General features: G+C 38.0%; 1 protein-coding gene across 15 annotated transcripts in view; it reads right to left on the bottom strand.

The window, feature by feature from the left end:
* Positions 1-26,475, bottom strand: part of PIAS2 (protein inhibitor of activated STAT 2) — a 119,517-nt gene that overhangs the window by 34,769 nt on the left and 58,273 nt on the right. For 11 of the 15 annotated variants that reach the window (XM_055232948.2, XM_063639874.1, XM_063639918.1 and 8 more), the window contains 6 exons: positions 24,379-24,463; positions 15,671-15,721; positions 15,451-15,541; positions 7,826-7,960; positions 5,862-5,967; positions 5,197-5,270 (listed from right to left, as the gene is read on the bottom strand). In XM_055232948.2, coding sequence (XP_055088923.1) covers positions 5,197-5,270; positions 5,862-5,967; positions 7,826-7,960; positions 15,451-15,541; positions 15,671-15,721; positions 24,379-24,463 — 542 coding nt within the window. The remainder of the gene's footprint in view (positions 1-5,196; positions 5,271-5,861; positions 5,968-7,825; positions 7,961-15,450; positions 15,542-15,670; positions 15,722-24,378; positions 24,464-26,475) is intronic. The other 4 variants (XM_055232968.2, XM_063639869.1, XM_063639888.1 and 1 more) reach the window with 1 other exon arrangement.

The raw sequence follows: 26,475 nt of genomic DNA, 5'->3' as shown, positions 1-26,475 counted from the left end.
TTAAAAATGAATGTTGACTAAATACCTATTCAGAGCCCAATGAGATAACTGGGTTTTTATATCCTTTCAATTATAAAATGAATAATTTTAATAGATTTTCATATTATCCTTTTTAAAAATCACATGTTATTCTTTTTAGGTAGTACCAACATAAATATGGGCTGGTTATTTAGAAATTTTCCACCAACATAAGTGAGTTGGCTTCTTTAAACAATCACTGTGTGGAAACAACTCAGTCATTAAACTCATTATTAAATTACCCTATACCTATTCAACAAAATGCCCACAATGATTAAAATAAGACCAATTTACACATACTAATATACTTAAGATACACTGTTAATTAAAAAACAGTAAGCCATAGGACAGTATATATACTTTCCAATAAACATACATATAATTATAGAGAATTAAATCTGGAAAAATCTATCATGCTACTAGTAATGTTACTTCTGAATAACAGACCTTGTGAATTTAAAATTATCATTTTTACTTTTCGGTTCTATTTGAATAATCTAAAAGTAGGTATTATTTGTCAATTTTTATAATTTTTTCTTTAAAATAACATTCTAACTCTGCCTACCACGGTTTTTACAGTTATCAGTTCTCATTTGGTTTCAAAACCCCTTTAGATTCTTAAAAATTAAGACCTCAGCCAGGCATGGTGGCTCACCCCTGTAATCCCAGCACTTTGGGAGGCCGAGGAGGGTGGATCACCTGAGGTCAGGAGCTCGACACCAGTCCAGCCAACATGGTGAAACCCAATCTCCACTAAAAATACAAAAATTAGCTAGGCGTGGTGGTGGGCACCTGTAATCCCAGCTACTCGGGAGACTGAGGCAGGAGAATCGCTTGAACCTGGGAGGCAAGGTTGCAGTAAGCCGAGATCATACCACTGCACTCCAGCCTGGGCGACAAGAGCAAAACTCTGTCAAAAAAAAAAAAAAAAAAAAAAAAAAGGCCGGGCACAGTGGCTCACACCTCTAATCCCAGCATTTTGGGAAGCCGAGGCAGGCGAATCACGAGGTCAAAAGTTCGAGACCAGCCTGGCCAACATGGTGAAACTCCGTCTCTACTAAGAATACAAAAATTAGCCGAGCATGGTGGCAGGCGCCTGTAATCCCAGCTACTTGGGAGGCTGAGGCAAAAGAATTGCTTAAACCCAGGAGGTGGAAGTTGCAGTGAGCTGAGATCGTGCCACTGCACTTCAGCATGGGCGACAGAGCAAGACTCTGTCTCAAAGAAAAAAAAAAAGGAAAAAGAAAAGGAAAAAGAAAAAAAAATTAAGACTTCAAAGATGTTTTATGTATGTGGGCTATAGTTATCAATATTTGTATATTAGAAATTAAAACATATTTTTAAAAGACAAGAGTACACAAGTACACATTCCATTAGCCATCAGAGCAATGACATCATCATCATCTATCCGGTAACCCACGTTAAACATCACTTTATGCTCATAAAAGAAAAAGAACACAAAAAGCCAAAATTGTGTGTCAATATTATCATAAAAGGTTTTAACTTTGTAGTTCATTTCAAAGAGTGTCAGGGACCTTCATGTATCCATGGGCCACATTTTGCAAACTGCTGTTTAGGGATTGTTTTTGTCGTTTTCTTCCATGCTGTTTCCATCTCTCCTGTCACCGCCTTAAAATTTCCACAGCATACAGAAACGAGAATATCCAGGACTATAAAAGTTGCTGACCCTAAATTTAATCCTACTCTAGTTGTCTTATAAGAACTAATGAGCATTTCCTACGAAGGCATTTGTTACTAGCTAGCAAAATTTTATCAATTGCCTAGTGACTATGGCATGTTATTAAAAAGGACCTGAATGTGCCATCAAAATAAATTCTAATTTAATCTGATGATGATGCTTTTTTGAAATTTATTATTTTTATGAATGGTTATCCAAGTAATGCAACACTTTTTTCCTATAAAATGTTAAGCTGGCATTATCCAAATTCTATTCACTGTAGACTGATTATTACCAATCTAAATTAAGAGAGTTTTTAAGTTGAAAAGGCCCAAACTGATGGTTTCCAACTATTTTCAGCAGGACTTTTTTTTTTTTTTTTTTTTAAACATATTAGAATCTCAAGAGATAAAATCAAACCTAGCTTTCTTTCTTTTTCTCTCCCCCAGCTACCCAGCCCACCTCTGCAGGACAGATTGAAAATCACTAGCTGAAATCACGAAAGTGAAACTCCTACATAAAATTCAGATATGGTGTTCAGAAATATAATTATGCACACTCAATTAGATCCTCTTCAATAACTACTGTGAGACATTACTTTCCTTTAGTTCCAAGGACAGAGGTTTTAGAATTTGCTCTCACTATTCAGACTCACTTCCACTGCAAATCACTTTACGAAAACATTGTGAAATGTAACAAACATTTATTCTATTACCCTACACTATCATTTTCTCTTGTTTTTGCCAAATAACCCAGGGCTCAGTTCTTATTCAAGTGCCCGGGATTTATTTTTTTCCTTCTCCGTTTCCCATTACTGCACCAGATCCCATGTTATTTCCATTGTTAGCTGGCTGGACTCCATTCTGCTTTCTCCAGCTGATAATAGGACTAACTTTTTCTCAAACACTGCTTTCATCATCTAACTTCTGTCATCCATCCATCCACCAAATCTAATCAAAACACCTGTGTCTGGTATTCTAATTAATAGATATCACATATTACAGTTTAGCTACCCAACTATAAAGTAGTTAACACTACTACTATAGCCCAAAGAGTAGCATTCAATACCTGTGTCTGGTATTCTAATTAATATATACCACATATTACAGTTTAGCTACCCAACTATAAAGTAGTTAACACTACTACTATAGCCCAAAGAGTAGCATTCATTCTTTTCTTAGAAAGTGCTCTGAAAAGATTGATGAACCCCAAGGAAAAGCTCAAAAGACAGTCTCACGAATAGACCTGTTGTCACTTCTGAGCAGAGAGAAAAAAACATTTAAGAAACTTAAAACAAGATTTCAAAAACCTATTTGATCTGTTACTTCATTTCTTCAAGTAACTGAAAAGTTAATTTTCTTAAAAATTGGTAATGTTTGGAAGGAACTGCTCCCTATTCTTACATAGAAGGAATCCTAACCTCTCTGATACACTACTTTCACTATTATTGAAAGTTTGGCTAGGTGAGATGGCTCATGCCTGTAATCCCAGCATTTTGGGAGGCCAAGGTGGGCAGATCACTTGAGGTCAGAAGTTTGAGACCAGCCTGGGCAACATGGCAAAAGATCTCTACAAAAGACACCAAAATTAGCCAGGTGTGGTGGTGTGTGGCGATAGTCCCTGCTACTCAGGAGGCTGAGATGGGAAGATCACCTGAACCCAGGAGGTCGAAGCTGCGGTGAGCCGTGATCATGCCACCGTGTTCCAGCATGGGTGACAGAGAGAGACCCTGTCTCAAAAAAAATTTAAAAAGACTGAGAATCCGTTAGTATGTTTGGCCACTGCATTTTGTTTTGGTTGCTCTCATGTAGAATGGCAATCTGTATGAAGAAAAAAAATTTAAAAGATTCTAAGAAAATAGTACTGCACAACTGTAAAACTCCTTAGGTAAGTTGTATAGAAGACTTTCTTCCTGACACAATAGTTTGACATCTAAAACATAATGGTGACACAAGTTTCCTCCCCATATGGTGACTGTATGTGGAATAGAGCTGGCAATTAATGTTTGCTTGAATATACTAGGGATACATAATAAAAAATCGTCAATATCCAACCATTTTTTAACCAACAAAAAGGGAATTTCACTTGTTTCAATCTACTGTCAATTTTAACATGAGAGCGAAGAAAAAGATAATAACCTGAAGACATGAAAAGAACTCATGCCTGAAGGTTGGCATAGAGCTTGCACTCAGAGGAAGTCGTGGGTCTTTCCGCATGCCTCCTAGAGCCTCTGCCAACACCCTCAGGACTTTCAGGTCTTACCCTACTGGAACTGCACACCTCTTCCCTGTGTTTGCTAAGAGCAGGTTCCCAGTATCCAAACAATCCTGATGTCAAAAAATTCTATTTCAATAAAGGCAAATTTATGTTTTTAAGTTAATGAAGATTAAAAGAGTGACACTTCAAAAAAAGATCTGCAAATACCACTTTCCAGAATAAAAGAGATGTACTTGTAATCAGGACATGTATATTTTAGCCCAATCTGGCAGCATGGTATATTGGAAAGAGAACAGGAATATCAGAACACTAGAATCTTTATCCTTGTTCTACCAATAACTGTGTAATTTGGGTTAGCCAACCTCATTCAGTCTCAGTTTCTTCATCTACAAAATGAAGACAACTCCTCCACACAGGTTTGCTAACACAGTTAAATAAAAGAACATACAGTAGAAACTCAACAAATCATTCTCTTTTCTTTCTGACACAATTTCTCCCCATTTAAAAAACTGTACATTTCTCAAAATGGTGGGTAGTCATCAAATGCCCACAAAACTACATTATAAATTCCTGATTCCACGACTTTTCTCATTAAGTTCTTCTTAACCGGAAAGGGATCCCCTCCAATTCATTCACTGCTCCTGACCCTCCCATCTCCTCTTGGTAGTAAAACAGCCTAACTGTAAGTGAAGTCTGCACCATTTTTATGGAAGTTGGTTTTATTTTTCAAACTCAATTATTAACATTCTAAGCAAGCCTCAATATTTTCTCCCCCAATTAGCTCAGTGGCAAGTACACAGGAGGATGTGAGAGTTGCTGACTGATTTCTCCCTCATACTTTCTATGTAAGGAGATATAAAAGAAAAATTATTGTGCAATTTAAAAGAACATTACAAAGACATCCTACACATCCTAACTCACTAAACCAAGACCATCAATTAGCATTTATCAGGCCCTAGTCACTTTATTGCTATTTTTCAGTATCATTTATATTCTGATAAAAGGAGTCGGCTCTTAATATATTTTTATTACTAGCTGTGTATTATCTACAACATTAATTACAACAGATTATTCTGAGCCTAAAGCTATCTTCCCCCTTTGTATTCTTTGCATGCCCAAATAATACAAAGAATTGTGACTTAATCATGAAGATTCCTTAATGGGAAAAGATAAAAGTTCAGAATTCTTCATAATATATCATTCATTCCCACACTTACTTTTATAGGAAAGTTAATCATTTACAAAAAGTCAAATTCCCCAGAATGTTTTGTTGCTTTACTTACAGGGCACATCAAGGATACCCGAAGGCTAGTTGTAGCAATTTCACTATCAGGATCTGCAGTAAGTTTTTCTTTAACTTTAAAAAGAAGAGAAAAAAAAAAAATTTTTTTTAAATTAAGGGTGACAAAGAAATGGAATTATAGAAATATATAGCATCTTAAAACAAAATGTTAAATATTAATGTATTGACAACACAATCACACTCCCAATATAAGTTAAAGAATTATGAACATGCAAATTTCATTGTTTAAATTCTTAAAATTTCTTTTTAAAAGTAAAACTGCTAGTAAGCAAGATTTTCAAAATAGAAAGCTGTGTAGGACTTAAGAACAGAACAACAATTAGGAGAGGAAGTACCCTGAGCTTCAAAGCTTTTCCAACACACATTCATCACAGTTTTTATTATGCACTATTGTTTGTTTCCAACAATTATTAAATTTGTAAACAGAAAAGATAAAAATATTTATACTTCCTTTGATAATTAAAAACTACTGTGTGGTAATGTGTCTACAATTTTACTCACCAGTAACGTATATAAATTAGTATATACACAAGCTAACAAATATATACTAATATATTGATGTGAACAATATTTAAAGCATTAAAGCATCTCATATGCTCAATCTTTTTTTTTTTTTTAATGCTTGGTCTTATAAACATTACTTACTTAGTGCTCTGGAATGATCAGGGTTTCTAATACCTTTCATTTTTAATCTCTGTAATAACATGGCTGATGTAAGCTGCCGTACAAGATACACAGACATGGAGTAATTCTACAAATGGAAAAAAAAAAACCTGCATTAAAGATGAGAGATAATATTCTCTTTGTTTACATGAAATACTTATTTAAGAAACTCTGGTTTCTAAAAATAACATTCAAAATAACTTCCATGAAATGGTCAATGACTGCGAAGGGGACAAAATTCACCAAGCTACTTCAGTGAAAATAAAAGCTCAATCATTTTAAAGGTATTTCTTGATCATTTATCACTTTAAAACATTCGCTGGTATGGGAACATAGGTTAGATCAATGGTTTCCAAACTATGGTTCTTATTTAGCAAAACTGGTACCTTGGGGGCCACCCTGAAAATGTACCCTCCTATGACTAACCAGAATCTTGCTAACCAAAATCATTCTTTTATCAACTTTATGTAATGGGGCTCTCATATTTTCACTTAAAAGAGGAATTCCACTGCAGAAACAAATTCCAAAGGCCAGTAGTCTGAATTAACACTGCAAATCCAGAGTTCCAAAGTTCTAATTCTGGCAGAAGAGACCACCTGCTACTACATGGCCTTTGAGTAAATCACTCAAATGAACCAGGTATCAGCTTTCTTTTGAAGAAAGCTTTGATAAATTAACTCCTGTACCCCAAATGGGTATTTTACTGACAAGCAGCAGCTACTATAGTATGTAAGACACATGAAGAAATGATAAAAATTAAAAAGTCAAGGCCAGAAAACAACAGCGTCCAATCCCATACCTGTTAGATCTGGCACAAAGGAACCTTCATTAGCTATTTATAGAGCTATGAAGAGACAAAATATAATTTCACATAAATGCTAAAAATAAAAAACCTATCTTCCCATTTTATTAAATATATTCAATTGATTCTACAATAAACATAATACTTTTAATAGCTGCCAAACCAAGTATTTAAAATATTTTTTAATGTTCTTTTAAATATCTAAATACCCAACTTATGGTGTAAATTTTAGGTCAATTAATCATTTTCATTATAAGGAAGAGTATTATCCCCATTACATGGCAAAAGTTTTCAATGTCTACAATCATTTATTCCAATCTCTGTAAAGTTACTCCCAGCTCTGCAATTACCTTCGTGGTAAAACAAAAAATTCCTGCTATAAATAATGCCTCAATTTCTCCATCCATAAAACAGGAATATTATTCTGTTTAGGAACATGTAATAGGAACACTGAAATTGATGCTTCATGTAATATTAACGCTGAAGCTGATGGTCAGAAATTAACTGAAATCTCCTGTCCATTCGTTATTTCAGTTATATAAACAGGTAATTCTAAAATATAAATTCCTTGTTGTATTAACTGGTATCCCAAGATTGACAAAATTTATTATAAGACCAAAAATCAGCAGAAAGTCAAGTTTATCAACTTGAAGGTATAGAGAAAATATTATAATCCTAAGTAAATATTTTTATACAAATGCCTACACGTTATCTGAAATATCAGTTGTTTATAGAAAGGCTAGAACAGATTATTTCTAATCACAACATGTGTACATTTAACCATTTCTCCCCCAAACTGATAAAACTTTCTTTGTTCCTCTTCACAAATATTTATCATCCAAAGCTTCTATTAAAATACTAAACACAAACATACATACAATTGTGGTTAAATCATTACCTTAAGAAATATAAATATGAATATTTCCTTTCCAGAAAAATAAAGAGATGATATTCAGGAAAGCTCAGAGTTAAAGTTTTTAACTTTAAGAATCTCCACACTGCCGTGTCTGAACTGAAAATTACTGCTTTTTAGAGATTACAATCCAAAAACAAAAAGAGCTGAAGCCAACAGCTTAAGAAAAAACACAGTAAATCAACCCTCAGTGGGGTCACTGTCCTGCTATCCAAAATGGAGAGCTTTTACCTTCCCAATTTCTGATGCCCAAGAAATGGAAATTTGGTTTGGCACAGCTGAAGATAACCTAACTAAAGATGTAATATTCAAGGGGCGTCCAGGGCGCTTCTGTTCAATCCCATTTTTAGGCGGTGGTGCATAGCCCTATAACCGTAAGAAAGAAAAATTGTTTCAAATTATCTGCAGGAAGATTAAACATTTTCTCCAAGATAGATACAGGATGCTGCCCAATTTCAGTTACACTATTTTTATTTTAGCCTAAAAATCATACAGCCCTTATTATCATTATCAACCCAAAATAGGAAAATAACCTTTGAAAAAAAGTTACAAAATATTTCACAAGTCCAGAAATGTAGGAAAAAAATCCATGTTCCATCATTAAAATTAAAGATGCTGACATCTTGCCACATTGGCTATGAATCGTTTTCCTTTTTTATAGGACACCAAGCTTTACAAATAAAGTCACAACTTTTTATAATGATTCATCCTCAGCAGTCCCCATTCAAAATACATGCATATGTTGGGGGTGGGAAAGAAAGAAAGCAAACTGGGAATTGAGGGGAAAGAAAGAACTAATGAATTTCATTTTTAAAATCTGGTGAGTGATAAAAATATTCTCCACTGCCTTTTCTCTGGGTGGAACAGAAATGGTAATCCTTTAAACCAGGTCAAATTAACAAATAAGGATAATCAACATTTCAATTGTCATTAAATGAGCTTGATGGCGATCATAATACTGCTATTTATGCTTTAATCTACTTTTATGTAGTCATCAACTTTTTTTTTTTTTTTTTTTTTTTTGAGATGGAGTCTGGCTCTGTCGCCCAGGCTGGAGTACAGTGGTGCGAACTCGGCTCACTGCAAGCTCCACCTCCCGGGTTCATGCCAGTCTCCTGTCTCAGCCTCCTGAGTAACTGGGACTACAGGCGCCGCCACAACGCCTGGCTAATTTTTTTGTATTTTTAGTAGAGACAGGGTTTCACTATGTTAGCCAGGATGGTCTCGATCTCCTGACCTCGTGATCTGCCTGCCTCGGCCTTCCAAAGTGCTGGGATTACAAGCGTGAGCCACAGCGCCCGGCCAACCGTTTGTTTTAAATAGCAAGTATACTCATTTCTGATTCGCAGTATATCCAATTCCCAATTACTGCAAGACTTCACTCTGATTTTTCAGAGCCAAAATAATATATTTTTTAGAAAATTAAAATGTCTTAGCTGCAAAAAATCTACATATTGAAAAGTAGATACCATATTTTACTGATGCTAGGATGTCATTGATCTAATTTAATTATGTACTATTGAGAGAGAAAATATTATGTATATACGGCAAAGAAATGGAAGCAAAATGAATTAACATATTCCCTTTTGTACAGAAGAATCTTCTGAATCACTTTTCACTCAGTCATTAATGCATACATTTTTCCACATGACACTCTCCTATGTGCAAGCAGGAATTTTAGAGAGAAAAGTATCTTTTAAAACTGTATTTCATTCCACTAATGTCTCAGATTTCTCTGCAAGTCACCGACACCATTAACTGGATGTGTTAATGGGGATACAATCTGGATCTTATGAGAATTCATCAATGAAAAGTTTTCAGACAACAGCCAGGATTCATGCTTCTTTCTCAAAATGTCCTTAAATTATTTATTAACTGAAAAGCCAGGGAGTACAGCTAACCAGTCATGCCATGGCAATAACATCAAAGTTGTACAGATAAAGGCAATGATAATACATCACAGCTGACACCTGGTCACCAGCAATTTTAAGACACTTCTGGATTTTGGCAATGCTAAAATATGCACCTTAGGACCAATGAAAACTAGTACTGGTAGTATCACACGCAAAGAGGAACACACCCTGTCTACCACAACTTGGGAACACCCTTCACTGTCGCGTAAGAGGCAAGACAGTAATTATTAAATGGTAGTCCACATGATAATGTGTAATCTATAACTTGCAACAAAATTTTGAAAATCATTAAAAACGTTTGAGCAGGGGAGTAAAAGACAAAGAGAAGAACTTAAATAACTTGCATTACAATACAGAAATGAAAGAGAGAGACTGTGTGTGTGTGTGTGTGTGTGTGTGTGTGTGAGAGAGAGAGAGAGAGAGAGAAGGAAGGTTATGCCCATCTTAAGTTTCTCAAGCAAAAAAAAAAAGTTGCTCAGAAAAAAAAAAAAACAACTCCTAAGAAAAGTCCTCTTATAAAGACTCAAGGAATTGATTCAATGAGCATCAAGCACAAGGAGCATCAACACCAGTATCTAGGTAATTTTGAACGAAACTTTTGTTTTGTCTGTTTTGGGCCTGGAAGATAATTCTGTCTGCTGGTATGTCCACTGGTAGGTTAACCAAATAAAAATAATGATACAGGGTCTGTCAGAAGGATAGAAATAACTCATGAACTAAAATGTGCACTCTGGAAATTAGAATTTAAGACATAACACTGTCTGACACAGTAGAAAAGGGCAACAGAAGCAGGGAGAGTAACACTCATGTAAGAATGAAGTGTCAGCAAACTCAGAATCATGTTAGTCTCACTCAGCATAAAGTGTTTTCAATCTATTCTGTATCCCATTTGAGTAGTGTGACTTTACTGGTAATTCTGAGTTATCTGATAACTTGTATTCTACCTCAGCACAACCCCTACCCAACCATCAATTTCCTGGTTATTGATAATATATTAATAGTTGGAATTTTATAAAATATAAAGTTTAGCCTTCACACATATTTCTAACAATTTTCCATATTTCAAGCAAAAATAAAGTCAAGTTCATGTGACAGGGAACCAGTGGGGCAAATCTGCAAGCTTTCTAAGCAAAGGCCGCTGGACAGCACCAGCAGAAGACTTTGTGGTAGTCCTGTGACACACTCAAAGAATTTTTTATGTTTCATGCTCTGATGACACCCTACCCTACTTGCAACTGAGACAAAAGTTGTCCACAATTATTGTACTTTAACATTTTCCTCCAAATTTTCTAAATACCACTACTACTTGAATACTTCTAACACAGATTTACTTTTTAATTTTAAATTATGGAAATTTCAAACATACACAAGAAAGGAACAAATAACAGGGACCCACCAACCAGGTTCAATAATTATCAACATGTTGCCATTCTTGTTTCAAATGCTTTTGGCCCCAAAGCCAATTTGCCCTAAAACACACACACCACAAGAATACACATTTCTTTTTGTCCTTGAGTATTTAAACTCAAATTCTAGACATGACATTTAACCCAGGTATTTAACATGCATCTCTAACAAGACTTTAAAAACCCACAGTATTACAACCCCACAAAAATAACCACAATTTTAAAAAATCACCTAATACCTTGTCTTTCGATTCAGATTTCCCAGGTGCCTCAAAATTTCTTTTCTTGTTATCCTTTTATTGTTGAAAATTTTAAAGATACACAAAAATAGAGAAAAAAGTATAATACGTATATATCTATCAGTTTAGTAAGGTACTTACCCAGGAACAATCTTTACCTACTCTACCCAACTCCCACTCTAGATTATTTTAAAGCAAATCTCAGATATATTTTCTATTTTCTCCAGATGTAGTTTAGTATAGATGTCCTTTTACAGCTTGAATCAGAATTCAAAACTAGAGCCCCACACCGCATTTAGTTAGGTCTCTGAAGTCTCCTTTATTCTATAAACATAACCCCTGCCATCTCCAAACACACACACTTTTTCCCCAATGCTGTTGTTCTATCGGAGAAACGAGGACTTCTGACCTGATGACTTCGCATTCTAGATTAGGTATATTGCTTCCTCGAAGTATGAGGTTTGTTGCTCTACCTCCCATATATTTTTAAAACCAGTAATTCGTTGTATAAGCTTGATTAAACTGGGGGTAAAAATTTTAGAAACAAAAAACTTCACAGAAAATGTTGCATGCTTCATATGGTGCTACATCATTAAGCATCATAAGGCACAGAAGGTTGTTTGCCCTGTTTTCAGTGGTGTCAGGACTGATCAGGAGTTCAGGGGATGTCAGCCTGATCCCTCCACTATAAAGTTCCCCGTCAAGCTTTGGCATTCATTGATGATAGCTACCTAGACCCATTGTATGATTATGAATTGTGGAATAATGGTTTTCTAATTCTATTACCCTTTTGATTGTATTAGCCAAAATGCTTCCATAAAGAGCTTGACCACATCAACAGCTGGTCACTTTGAAATAAATGATTCTCTTCCTTCATCAATCTTCAGAGCAGTGGGTTAGTGTAACCTCCAGTGGCTTATTTTAGTATAATTATTATAAACACACTTACATATTTGATAGTTTTGAGTCTACTATAATCATTATTCTTTCAGATGTCAAAATTATCCCTTCTCAGGGATATCTCCATGGTGGCAAGAGCTCAATATAACTCCTATAGGGCCACAGCAGCTTTCTTCTTCTGAGGCTGCAGCATACTCATGTAATTCTTAAAAACTGCAGAATCTTGTTTTACATTAAAAAAGACTCCATATTTCATTATCCCAATCAATAGCAACTGTGGATCAAATGGTGGTTTAAGATGTTTTCCATCAGATGCGCATGTGAATTTCTATCAGCTGTTCTACAGGACTTTATGGAGCTAGGGTAAAGAGACTCTTTGGGAAAGGCAGGCATTTGATTTTCTTCGGGATGGCCCTATAAGAGTCAGGCAGGTCATCCCCATTGCCTTCTATTTTTGAAATATGTCTTTGCCTTTCTCTCAATGCTCCATTTCTTCTCTTCCTTCACAACTGCTCATGGAGCTGCTGCAGGCCCCTGGCTCCAGGGATGCCAGACTCATCAGACAAAGGGTGCTTTATGTAGTAGTCAATATGTTCACAAATAGCCTAATACAAGTAATCAAGGGTTAGTGGGTGCTTTGGGATAGAAATCAGCAGTAACTAAGTAACAGTGCCCCAGAGGAAGTACTCAACTGCCTAATTTCTTCTCCCTCAAAAGAACTGGAAGAGTAACAAACTCCAAGCCATCCTCAGTGGTGCTGTAGACCTCCTACAGGAAGGTATCATCCCAAAATGTGACACTGACTGGTCCATTTGGAAATTCTGGTAACTTCTATGTTTACACATCTGTAGCCACCATATTTTCCATAGCAATGCCACAGAGTTTAGGCACAACCTCACACATTTCAGATGCAGCTCCCATCACTGGCACAGTCACACGATGATAGAGGATAAGCCTTCAAGGTGAGTCCACAGACACCAAGAAGCCCTCTATAGTCTTATCTTTCATCATAGATAATGGGAGGGGCAAATAGCAATGAGAGTCAAAGGTCAAAGAAATCTTAGCAGCCAGGCGCAGTGGCTCACACCTGTAATCCCAACACCTTGGGAGGCCAACATAGGTGGATCACTTGAGCCCAGGAGTTCAAGACCAGCCTGGGCAACATGACGAAGCCCTGTCTCTACAAAAAATACAAAAATTAGCCAGGCATGGTGGTGCATGCCTGTAGTCCCAGCTACTAAGGAGAGTGAGATGGGAGAATCGCTTGAGCCTCTAGGAGGCTAAGACTGCACAGTGAGCCGAGACTACACTAATGCACTCCAGCCTGGGCAACAGACTTGAGAGCCTTTTTTTTTTTTTTAATTAAAAAAAAGGAAAAAATGAAATCTTAGCACATCCAGGGCAAAGAAAAATGGATATGAAAAGGCCATGGGACAGGTGCACAGGGTTGTGTTTTAATCTGTTTTGCCAGGCTTTCTTTGCCACACATGCAGTTACCCACTGGTATCTTTCAGCTCCAAGCAGGGCTGCTTCTTCCCTTGGTTCAGATCTTTGTGAAAACTAGCCAAATAAAAGATAGTGGCCAGGTGTGGTGGCTCACGCCTGTAATCCCAGCACTTTGGGAGGCCGAGGCAGGTGGATCACGAGGTCAGGAGTTCGAGACCAGCCTGCCAACATGGTGAAACCCTGTCTCTACTAAAATTACAAAAATCAGCCAGGTGTGGTGGCAGGCACCTGTAATCCCAGCTACTCGGAAGGCTGAGGCTGGAGAACTGCCTGAACCCAGGAGGCAGTGAGCCAAGATCACGCCACTGTACTCCAGCCTGGGTGACAGAGCAAGACTCTATCTCGGGTGGCGAAGGGAGGGGAGCGGAAAAAAAGGATAGCTCCTGAGAATCTTGTTGCTAGTAGCCAGAAACCTGACAAACTAAATGTCCCACCTGGGGAAACATGTATGGGTCACGTAAGCAATCCCCCCTGACCATACCTAGTCAGCCTCTGCAATTCCCCTTCATTCCCAGGACTGTCTCAATGGATTTCAGTATCAGACACATCTTTCAAAAAGAGTCACGTCAGTGATGCAGTGTTACTCAAGCCCTTTAAAAGTTCACAAAACAAGTACTTCTCAGGTCTCTAGGTCCACAGGCTGTGTATGCGACAAATGAGACTCTGACAACCAAGAGAAGTCAGATCTCTCTGTCTACAAGACCAGGGTCACTCTCAGTCATGGAATTTCTTCACTTTGGGGCTCAATTCTTAGCACTTGGCTCTGGAGAGCCCAGAGTCCTAGATCATATTGTCTGACTTGCTTGGCTACTCATGAGTACTGCTCATATATTTAGTTCAGAGCCCAGTCTCATGTTCAGCAGGGATATTACACAGCTTCCCCATTTCCTCAATAGTTGCAAAGAGTGTCAGCTCTGGTGAAATGACAACTGGGCCTAGTCATGGAGTCACTGCTCTCTTAGTGATTCGGTTACAGTAAATACACCTCCAACTTTGTAGTGCTTGACAAACATGCCATGTTGTACTATTTTTTTTATTATGGCTTTGCTGGCCTTCTTACGGAATGGTATCAATTTAGTAATGTATCCAAAATGGAAACCAATATATAGTCCAGTTCTACATTTATTATTTTATTTTATTAAGACTTGACTATCAGGATTTGAAGAGTCAAAAGCCATCTATTAGGCCACAGACAGGCTGCATGCATTTACATTGTATACATCCTAGGTGCTGAAGCCCATATACTCTCTCACTGCTTAAATGTGTTGTCAACCAACTATCATTGCACCCACCCACCACAAGTGAATGCATCATCAAGGCTCAAGCTGGGAATTTTTGATCTCTGTAGTTAGCCACTCTCAGCAGCCTCTGCTTTTCCCCATGCCATTCACAGGCCAGGCCCAGCTAATCCAGACATCCCACACATGCTGTCCTATATATGAAAGTGCCCAAGTCTTCCCCTTCAACTATGCTGTTTGACATGATCCCAAGAGTGTTTCACAGCATTCTTGATTTCTTAAGTAAGATGCTCCAGGCTCTAGCCAGGTATAGTGGTGCACAACTGTAGTCCCCACCACTTAGGAGGCTGAGGTAGGAGGATTGCTTGAGCCTGTAAGTTCAAGTCAAGCCTGGGGAACATAGTAGGACCCTGTCTCTTTAAAAAAAAAAAAAAAAAGATATTCCAGGCTCATGTTTTCCATCTCCTTCAGACCTGAAATAAGCCATTTATTATTTATCCAAGAAGCCATGGGTTACTCTAGTGGAAAATAGTATTTAATCTGGATGCTAAAACTGTTCACTGGTATTCAGTTGTCACTGTTGCACTGTTTCTAGGCCTTGTCAGTGTTTATATTAAACTTATATGCAAATCTGGTGAATAAAAAGCAACTTACAGGCAAAGGAAACAGCTTCCCATTTACTTTTATACATAGACTATTTGGATAGTTATCTTCTTGAGGGCAACTTGTCTCTGCCAGGCAAAGTCTGCATTAATAAAAGAAAAAAGTATTCTTAAGTAGTGTGCTCAAACATTCTTATATGTTTTAAAATTCAGAACTACATGCACATAGTAAGCAAGTATAAAACTAAGGTAACAGAAAATTTCAAACTCACCTCAACTGAACTTGGACTGTATAATCTCTCCTACCACCTGGCAAAAAATCCCTGTTGGAAAGAGAAAGAAAATGGGTTAAAAAAGTACAATGAGAATACTCAGAACAGTCTCCCCAGGAGGAAAAAAAGGAAAAGCATTATTTGTATTTTTCTTATTCCCTGAAAGGTGATCAATACACTGCCAATAATACAAGCCTTAATGAAATCACTGTAATGATGATAAACCTGATTTGCTTAACTTCTAGCCACGTCTTTATGGCAATTTTAAGGTACTTTCAATGCACAGGAACTTTGATGATGCAAAATTTATTTCAAGAGACATCAAACTTGGTAACATGCAAGGAAGCAGCCTAAGTTCAGAAAGAGTTTTAATCAACAAATCTATTTGCTTAGAGCATTCTAATCACTTGAAGACTTTTCCTTTCTCTTTTTTTTTTTTTTTTTTTTTTTTTTTCTGAGACACAGTCTCACCCTGTCGCCCAGGCTGGAGTGCGGTGGCGTGATCTTGGCTCACTGCAAGCTCCGCCTCCCAGGTTCATGCCATTCTCCTGCCTCAGCCTCCCGAGTAGCTGGGACTACAGGCACCCGCCACCATGCCCAGTTGATTTTATTTTTAGTAGAGATGGGGTTTCACCGTGTTAGCCAGGATGGTCTCGATCTCCTGACCTCGTGATCCGTCCGCCTCGGCCTCCCAAAGTGCTGGGATTACAGGCGTGAGCCACTGCGCCTGGCCGAAGACTTTTTTTTTTTTTTAATATAAAGACCTATTCACTGGATATTCTTATTGATCTCAAGTACAGCCTAAGCATTAGTTTTTATAGCTACTAGGATTCTAATATAGACCCAGGATAAAGAATTAGTGCCTAGAGTCTCAGCATCTCCATACCACGCAACTTCATAATTATGTATCCAATTAAAGATACAGAACCTCTTACAATTTCTAGATGAGAATCTAATGGTCCCATGTAAAATATATTTCATACTGAACCCTCCAAACTCTTGCCACACAACATGGAGTCCACGGGGAAGCAGCACTGTTATTCCTTAGCAGCTTGCTGGAAATGCAGACTCTCAGGCCCCATCCTAGACCTATAGAATTAGAATCTGCATGTTAACAAGATCCTCAGGTGACATGTATACCCATTACAGTTTTAAGAAGTATCATCCTTAGCCATTGTCATAAATCTTGGACTCTGTCAGAGAGAAGATCACTAGAGTGTAGTCCTTTCTTGAGAAGACTGGAGTACACTGAGCCCTCAAGGTGCTCTAACTGGGCCAGTCTTCTCACTGTTCCCAATCCTCAAGCTCCACTGGAAGGCAGTAAAGCACAGCAGTGACAACCCCTTAAGTTCTACAGTCCCAAGCTGCACAACATTGTGCAAATCACTTAACTATTCTGTGCCTCAGTTTCTACATCTGTTAAAGATGGAAAATTACTGCACCAACCTCATCAAGTTGCTGTGACAATTAAACATGTTAACAACACATGTCAAGTGCCTAAATATAAGATGTGCTCAACACATCAGAGCAGCTGGCTGCTGTGACTGTTTCCACTGCTCCCACTGTTCTCCTTACCAAGAGCAGCCTTCTCAAATGGCTATTCGAAACATCCCCATATCCTTGACAATACTGACCTCTTCTGAGCAACCCATATCACTCCACTCATTCAAATAAGAAACATTTCATATTCTGGGCGCTGGAGGTTCAAAGACAAATACAACAGAGTATTTGCTTCAAAGGATTTATATGCTAAGTAGGTAACAGACATACAACACCTAAAATAAAATATGGTACGTGGTACAGTACATTATGAAAAGTAAGTGCTACAGAAAAAGGGAAAATTTTTGTCTTGAAAGTTCAAGGTCGTTATCATAATAAGTCCAATCTAACTAGAAAACAGGGTTTTTACAGCAGTGGTTCTGCCTACTTCTGCTTAGTGGCTCCACTAGCAACATGAGTAACTGTGGGTATCTAGTGCAGTAATTCCCAGCAAAAAAGAAAGGCCAGAGATACAGATCAGAAACTTGTTAGATGGGAAACATGATGTGAAGAAAGAGAAAAGACAAGAGATGAGCCTAGAAAGATGGATGGGAGCATAAAGGGTTTTGAACAGCTCATTAAGGAGTTATACTTTATTCTGGCAAGGGAAATTAACAAAAACTGGGAAATACAATGTGCTAAATATCTTCACAAACATTATGAGTAATGACCAAGGCATCTTCTGACATTCATTTTCTGCCAATCACTGTTCTAGGAGGTTATACGTATTGGTCCATCAGATATAAAAGAAGCATTTACTATATGCTAGGTACTGTAATGGGTTGTGAGATGATAAAAATGAGTAAAAGATGCTGCTTTCGTTAAGAAGGCTGCAAATGCAAGCAGTGAAATAAATGCAATGACGCCTTAACAGAAAATAAGTACATGGCACAGTGAGAGACAAAGGACAATAAAGCAAATCTGGAAAGGCATCACAGGGGACATATGACTTGAACTGGCCCTTGAAACATGGCTCAAGAAGTTTGCCAGGCAGAGTATAGAGAAAAAAGGCAGCAAAGGTGCAAAGATGTGAATACCATAGTTAACCTGGGAAACACAAATGGGAAAGCCTAGTCAGAGTACAGGTTGTTAGAAAAGAGTAACAGGAGATAAGATTTAAAAAAAAAAAAAAACAAAAACAGAAACAGAGCAAGATGTTGAAAACAACTGCCAGGGAATGGAGTGTGGACTTTATGAGGTACCATTAGAGTGTGTTTAAAGCATCAAAGAGAAAAAGGTACCATTAGAGTGTGTTTAAAGCATCAAAGAGAAAAAACTGAATGGGCTTTAGAAAGATCATACATAGGAGCTTTCTAATAGAAAGATCTCATAATTAGGAGAACATTACAATTGAAGAGGCAAAAACAAGGGCTTGAAGCTGGGTGCAGTGGCTCACGCCTGTAATCCCAACATTTAGGAAGGCTGAGGTAGGTGGAGTTCAGGACCAGCCTGGGCAACACAGCGAGACCCCGTCTACACAAAAAATAGAAAAGTTAGCCAGGCATGGTGACGCATGCCTATAGTCCCAGCTAGTCAGAAGGCTAAGGCGGGAGGATCAATTGAGCCCGGACATTAAAGGCTGCAGTGAGCCTTGATTGCGGCACTGTACTTTCAGCCTGGGTGACAGAGCAAGACCCTGGCTAAAAAAATAATAGTAATTTCAAATGAGGGCGTGAAAGCTATTAAACATAAATATCACTGAGTGATATTTAAACATAAAAAATAGTAAGACTTGATGAATGACTAGATGTGAGAAGGCAGGATAAGGGAAGGGGAGTTTCTAGGAGGGTATCCAGGTTTTGGAATGCTGCAACTGAAGAGATGGCCATGCTACTCACCAGGACAATAAGAGGCAGAGCAAGTTATAGCATCAGTCTCCCAAACCACCCAATGAGGTGGTGATCATTATTCCAATTTCGCATGCTGAGAAAGTGAGGTTTAGTCACCTGTCTAGGGGCATACGGACCTAAGTGGTTGGGTCAAAGGTCAGAATTCACTTTCTACTTAGTAGTACTCTAAAGACCATACTAGCTCCCTCAAAGGTAGAGTTGCCTTGCTGAGTTTTAAATATTGAGAATGACATAAAAGAATCAATGAAGGGCCAGACACTGTAGCTCATGCCTGTAATCCCAGCACTTTGGGAGGCCAAGGCGGGTGGATCATGAGGTCAGGAGATCGAGACCTTCCTGGCTAACATGGTGAAATCCCGTCTCTACTAAAAATACAAAAAATTAGCCGGGTGTGGTGGCGGGTGCCTGTAGTCCCAGCTACTTGGGAGGCTGCAGCAGGAGAATGGCGTGAACCCAGGAGTCGGAGCTTGCAGTGAGCCAAGATCACGCCACTGCACTCCAGCCTGGGCGACACAGCGAGACTCCATCTCAAAAAAAAAGAATCAATGAAGTGCAGCAAACAGACAAGATGTGGTAAATGATGAGTGGCCTATCACAAAGAGGCCTCTGTCAAGGCAGATTCCAATGCCATTAAGGAAACGAGTAATGCAGAAGGAAATATACTAAGCAAAAATCTCCTTGAGGCCAATCTGTTTTTCAACTTTGCATCTTTGGTGCCTGGAATATTGTCTGGTCCATAGTAGACAGTTAATAAATGTGTGAATGAACGAATAAAAGAACAAAAGACAAGCAGGTTTGACGGAAGGCAAGTTCAATTTTAGATGTGTTGTGCTTGATGCCCTTGTAGGTCAAAGGAGAGGCACTGAAAAAGGTGTCTGGAGGGAGGTGTTGGTAATTTTGCAGCCACCAATATAAAAATAACAAAACACATTAATGAATATTATCACAGAGTAGCAAGAAGAGAATCTCAGATTGATTCCTTAAAATGGGTACAAGAAGTCAGTATGAGGAACTGAGAGCATGGTTAAAAATATACTAGTACCAAATGGAAGGAGCAGCACTAAAGCCAAAAAGAGAACTGAATCCAATGTTCAATCTTCACAAGATGTAACAGAAAGAACAAAAAAACCTGGACAAGAATGTATTCAAGCGTCTAGTCTAGATCTTACTACCACTACAGGCAAAGGGGAGGGAGCTAGAAACACAGCTGTGGTTCTCAAGTTGGCTGCATACCGGAAACCTGGGAAACTTTAAAAACCACTGATGTTTGGGTTCAATCCTGAGATTCTAATTTAACTGATGTGGGATAAAACCTGAGTATGTGAAGTTCCTAAATCTCCCCAGCTGATGCTAATATGCAGCAAAGTTTGAGAAGCATGGGGAGAGAAGTAGTTAAATGACACAAGAAGCAATCATCCGAATCCAGAATGTACAATATGCTAGATCAAATAAATCCCTTTTTTTGGAAAGTAGTGTTATAAAATAAAGTCTAATGAGAGAAACCAGGGCTCCTTGGAGAACTGATCAATTCCACAGTTGCAGCAGAGAAAATACAAGATAAGCCTTCAGCATTTTTGGTGCAAGATATTAAAGAGTGCTCAAAGTGAGTTTCAGGGAGAGAAGTGTATCAAAAGGGCATAGGAGCCAACCTGAAAGAACTTCTAATAGCCAAAGATAGAACAATTTGAGCAATATCAATTACTGTAACATTGGAATATAACTCATAGAGCACCCATGAATCCACACTGTTATAAACGAATAAATGGGCTGGGAATGGTGGCTCACATCTGTAAAGCCGTACCTATAAACCCAATAGATTGGGAGACAAAGGAGGGAAGATCACTTGAGCATAGGTGTCTGAGACTAGCCGAGGCAATACTGTGAGACCCCATCTCTACAAAAACCATAAAAATTAGCCAGGTGTGGTGTTGTGCACCTGTAGTCTAGCTTCTTGTGGGGCTGAGATGGGAGGATCATTTGACCCCAGGAGGTCAAGGATTCAACAAGCCATGATCACCACCACTACACTCCAGCCTGGGCAACAGAGCAAGACCTTCTCTCAAAAATAAAATAAAATGAAAGGCCGGGTGTGGTGGCTCACACCTGTAATCCCAACACTTTGGGAGGCCGAGGCGGGCGGATCACTTGAGGTCAAGAGTTCAAGACCAGCCTGACCAACATGGTAAAACCCCTTCTTTACTAAAAATACAAAAATTAGCCAGGCGTGGTGAAGAATCGCTTGAACCTGGGAGGCAGAGGTTACAGTGAGCCAAGACTGTGCCACTGCACTCCAGCCTGGGCAACAGAGCGAGACTTTGTCTCAAAAAATAAACAAACAAAACAATGAATGAAAGAAAAGGAGACAGCTCCTCCTTGTAAAAATAAAATAACCCCAATGTAAAAAAGATTAAGGACAACAGAACACAAGAATGTTTTTGCTAAAGTAACCACTAAAGCCAAGATTCACAAGTGAACACTAAATTAATCAGCAAAAGTTTGAGGAAAAACAGAATACTAGGTGCCTAGTTGCAAAGTTATCTTCACAAAATATTTATCATTAACAAAGGAACAAACAGTAACTTTACAGTGCAGATACCTGGCAGCAAGTATCAGCCAAGTGATTAAGGTTAACATCACCAAAAATAAGATATCAATATTATGTTGCCTGATATGGTACCCTGAGAAGGGCATATAACTTGAGGTATTCTTTTCAAAAATGCATAACCTCCATCTAATCATGGCAAAACATCAACCATACCCCCAAATGAGAGTCTACAAAACACCTGACCAGTACTCTTCAAAGTGTCACACTGTGAAAGACAAAAAAAAAAAAAAAGAAAAAAAAAAAAGGAAAAAAAAAACTAAGAAACTAACAGATTGAAGCAGAGTAGGATGACTCAACAATTAAATGTAATTTGGGATTGTATCTAGGAACAGAAGACGTTTATTGGCCAAAAAACTGGTGAAATCTGAATAAAGTCTGTAGTTAATAGTACTGTACCAATGTTCATTTCATGGTTTTGATCATTGTACTATGGTGATAAAAGATTTAATATTAAAGGAAACTGGGATAAAGAATATATGTACTATTTCTATAATTTTTATCTAAATAAAAATTCCTACAAAATATAAAGTTTTTATGCCGGGCATGGTGGCTCACACCTGTAATCCCAGCACTTTGGGAGGCCGAGACAGGTGGATCACTTGAGGCCAGGAGTTCAAGACCACCCTGGCCAACATGGTGAAACCCCGTCTCTACTAAAAACACAAAAATTAGCCAGGTATGGTGGCACTTGCCTGTAGTCACAGCTACTCAAGAGGCTGAGGCAGGAGAATCGCCTGAAACCGGGAGGTGGAGGTTGCAGTGAGCTGAGATCACGCTACTGCACTCACTCCAGCCTGGATGACAGAGCGAGACTCTGTCTCAAAAAAAAAAAAAAAAAAAAAAAAAAATTACGTAATTAAGTACAGAATTTCCCAAACTTACTTAACTGCAACAATCTTATTTTTGAAAAACTCTTATTATCATCTCAAAGAGTGTTCTAATGGATAGTTGAAAAGGAAGTAAACACCTCTAATTTACTCAATTCCTTGCTCTGCTTTTAACATTACAGTCCCCAAAAATCATTAACCTCCAGAAGCCTTAGTTTTATTATGCTGAATCTTTTAAGAATGCAACTTTAAAGTCATATAAATAATATTTTGTTAACACTAAAGGTGTGTGTGTGTGTATACATATATACATATGTATATATATATACACATATATACATATGTATATATATATACACATATATACAGATATATACATATATATATACACATATATACACACACACACACACACATATATATATATATATATATATATTCTTTTGAGATAGAGTTTCACTCTTCTTGCCCAGGCTGGAGTGCAGTGGTGCGATCTCGGCTCACTGCAACCTCTGCCTCCTGGGTTAATGTGATTCTCCTGCCTCAGCTTTCCGAGTAGCAGGGATTACAGGCGCCCACCACCATGCCTAGCTAATTTGTTGTATTTTTAGTAGAGACAGGTTTTGCCATGTTGGCCAGGCTGGTCTCAAACTCCTGAACTCAGGTAATCCACCCACCAGAGCCTCCCAAAGTGCTGGGATTACAAGCATGAGCCACCGCGCCCAGCCTTGTTAAAAATATTTTTAATTGGAAAATTAAATACTACAGATTTCCTTTTCTTTCTTCTTACATCTCTTAGTTCATCTGCTCTTTACAAATGGGTCTACCAATACTTTTCATAATTGTTTTCATATATCTAGTAATTTTTTGGTCAGGATGACTATACAGCTCACTTTACCCATAACTGCCTCAGTTTATGTTCTTATCCCAGAATAATTATTAGTAATGTTTACTTTCACTCTCAAAAATGCCCCAGTTTGGAATGATAAAGCTTACGGTCACCCTGTCTTTGGGCTACTATAAATTCTTTTTATATTGCTTTACCTAATTTTTTTTTTTTTTTCAGACGGGGTCTTGCTTTGTTGCCCAGTCTGGAGTGCTGCAGCACGATCACCAACAGCTCACTGCAGCCTTGACCTCCCAGGCTCAAGTGATTCTCCCACCTCAGCCTCCTGAGTAGGTGACACTAATTTCTGTATTTCTTGTAGAGACAGGGTTTCACCATGTTGCCCAGCCTGGTCTGAACTCCTGGGCTCAAGTGATACTGCCACCTCCCAAAGTGCTAGGATTACAGGCACGGGCCACCATGCCCAGCCCGGGAATAAATTTTTCATTTAAAAAAGTATTGCCAAATATAACAAAAAGTAATCTGAAAGACATTGAGGTTTTATTCAAAGGTTAAAAATTTTATTCTAATACACAGTATTTACTAAATATTTGGCTGACTTTAGTCAAAGTATACTACCCTTTCATAAGAGAAACAAGTCAACTGTTATGGACTGAATTGTGTATCCCCAAAATTCATATGTTGAAGTCCTAACCCCCAATGTGACTGTATTTGGAGACAGGGCCTTTAAGGAGGAAATTAAGGTTAAATAAAGCCACAGGGTAGGTCCCTAATCCAATATGACAGTGTCTTTACAAGAAAGAAAGACACCAGGGACGTACTAGTACAGAGAAAAGGCCATCTGAGACGTGCAAGCCAAGGAGAAAGGCTTCAGGAGAAATCAAACCTGCCAAAACCTTGATCTTGGACAGAAGTCTCTAGCATTTTGAGAAACAAGAGTCTGTTGTTTATGCTGTCCAGTCTGTGAAATTTTGTTATGGCAGCCCTACAGGTGAATAAACCAATATTCATGAGAAATATATTCCAAATATTCCTCTTACCTGGATATGCATATCTCTCTAACTTGTTGAGGTGTCAAAGCAAAAATAAAAAACTTCTCTTGAAATCGCTGAATACTGCTTTGAACTGGGAAGAAAAAAAAAAAGAAAGATAATATTTCAATAACAAATCCAACACTACAACCACCTGCAATAACCAGGCATTTTTTATAAAGTACCTGCCAAATTCTGAAACGTTATGGTTAAAATACTCCAAAATCAGGAAGTACTAAACTGCATTCATCTTGGAATCATGAGTAAAGTCACTACAAAGGGGTTTCTTTAACGTTAAGTATGTAACCATTCTTTATTTTAAAATACTAATGCAGGCTGGTCGCAGTGGCTCACACCTGTAATCCCAGCACTTTGGGAAGCCAAGGTGGGTGGATCACCTGAGGTTGCGAGTTCGAGATCAGCCTGACCAACATGGAGAAAGCCCATCTCTACTAAAAATATAAAATTAGCTGGGCATGGTGGTGCATGCCTGTAATCCCAGCTATATGGGAGGCGGAGGCAGGAGAATCGCTTGAACCCAGGAGGCAGAGGTTGCAGTGAGCCAAGATTGCACCACTGCACTCCAGCCTGGGCAACAAGAGTGAAACTCCAACTCAAAAAAAAAAAAAAAAAAAATACTAATGCACAGTAAAAATATAACAAAACCCTTCAATATTACATTTCATTCTTAACTATAATATTATCTAATGAAAGGAAGTCAAAATGCTCCCCAGGAGAACTCTATTCAAGAATTAAATGCTTTTTATTTTTCTTTGTTGTATTTTGCTTTTGGTGCTCTGTATTTAATTACACAAAACACTCATATAAGAAAATTTTGAATGTCAAAACTTTTAAGTTTTGAAGATTCCTAATTTGCATATGAAAGTCTGCCCAGTTAAAAAATATTGCTTAATGAAGTCATCCTTATGTATATTATTACCTGAAATGTATTTATGACTTCACAAAAACCTGTAATAGGTTAATAATGAATTATTCAATAATGTTCTAGTGTCCATTAAAACAAACAAAAAAGTTAATATATATAGAGGCCTCAAGTCTTTTGCTTCCTAACAATTGCAACATCACACAAATAAAGGCAAAATGGGGCTGGGCACAGTGGCTCACACCTGTAATCCCAGCACTTTGGGAGGCCGAGGCAGGCGGATCACTTGAGGTCAAGTGTTCAAGACCAGCCTGGCCAACATGGTGAAACCCCATCTCTACTAAAAACACAAAAATTAGCCAGGCATGGTGGCACGTGTCTGTAATCCCAGCTACTCCAGAGGCTGAGGCAGGAGAATCGCTTGAACCTAGGAGGTGGAGGTTGCAGTGAGCTGAGATCGCACCATTGCACTACAGCGATAGTCTTCAAAAAAAAAAAAAAAAAGGCAAATGGTCCTTGTATATAACACTGTCCAGTTTTCCTGCTACATGAAGATAAAAAAGATGCCAGTTGGACATCCAATGTCAGAGAGGTTCAACCACAAGTCACATCAAGTCAGAAAAATATTAATTCCCTAGCTAAAATATTCTTTTAAGCACAGTTTATTATAGCAATTATTCTCCTAGAAATCATGTCACAAAACGGTTCATATTTTTTCAGAACACTTTAAAAAGGAGGGAAGACGGAGATGCCATTTATGATGAAGGCCAAAAAGTAAAACTTTGGATTATAAACATAATTATGGAGCATCAAACACAGAAACATAAGTAAGCCTCTCCATTTATCCAGTTCCTATTCACTCCTCAACCCTTTTTTTCTTGTTCGGACTCCACTTTTCACTCTCTATCTGTGGCTAAGGTCACCAATGACCTCTTAACTGCCAAATGTAATAACGTGTATTTTGAGATTACAAGTAAACATGCTGTATTTTAGTCTTAATTAATTAATGACATAAGCATCCAGTCTCTTGAGCCAGAAACTTCAAAAGGTCTAATGTAAGTACAAATGGAGAACTAAAAGAAGACAGTGCAAAATGAGGCATTAAAAAAGAAAACTACTTGCAGAAATAATGAATCAATAATTCTACCTTTGATGGAGGGGAAAAAAGGATTTACAAATCAAACTCCATGTAAAATAATACAAAGAAAACTACCTAGTAACAT

Source organism: Symphalangus syndactylus, chromosome 1, assembly GCF_028878055.3.
Source record: "Symphalangus syndactylus isolate Jambi chromosome 1, NHGRI_mSymSyn1-v2.1_pri, whole genome shotgun sequence".
In the NCBI taxonomy this organism is placed as follows: Eukaryota; Metazoa; Chordata; class Mammalia; order Primates; family Hylobatidae; genus Symphalangus; species Symphalangus syndactylus.
This window is presented reverse-complemented; position numbering and strand designations above follow the sequence as displayed.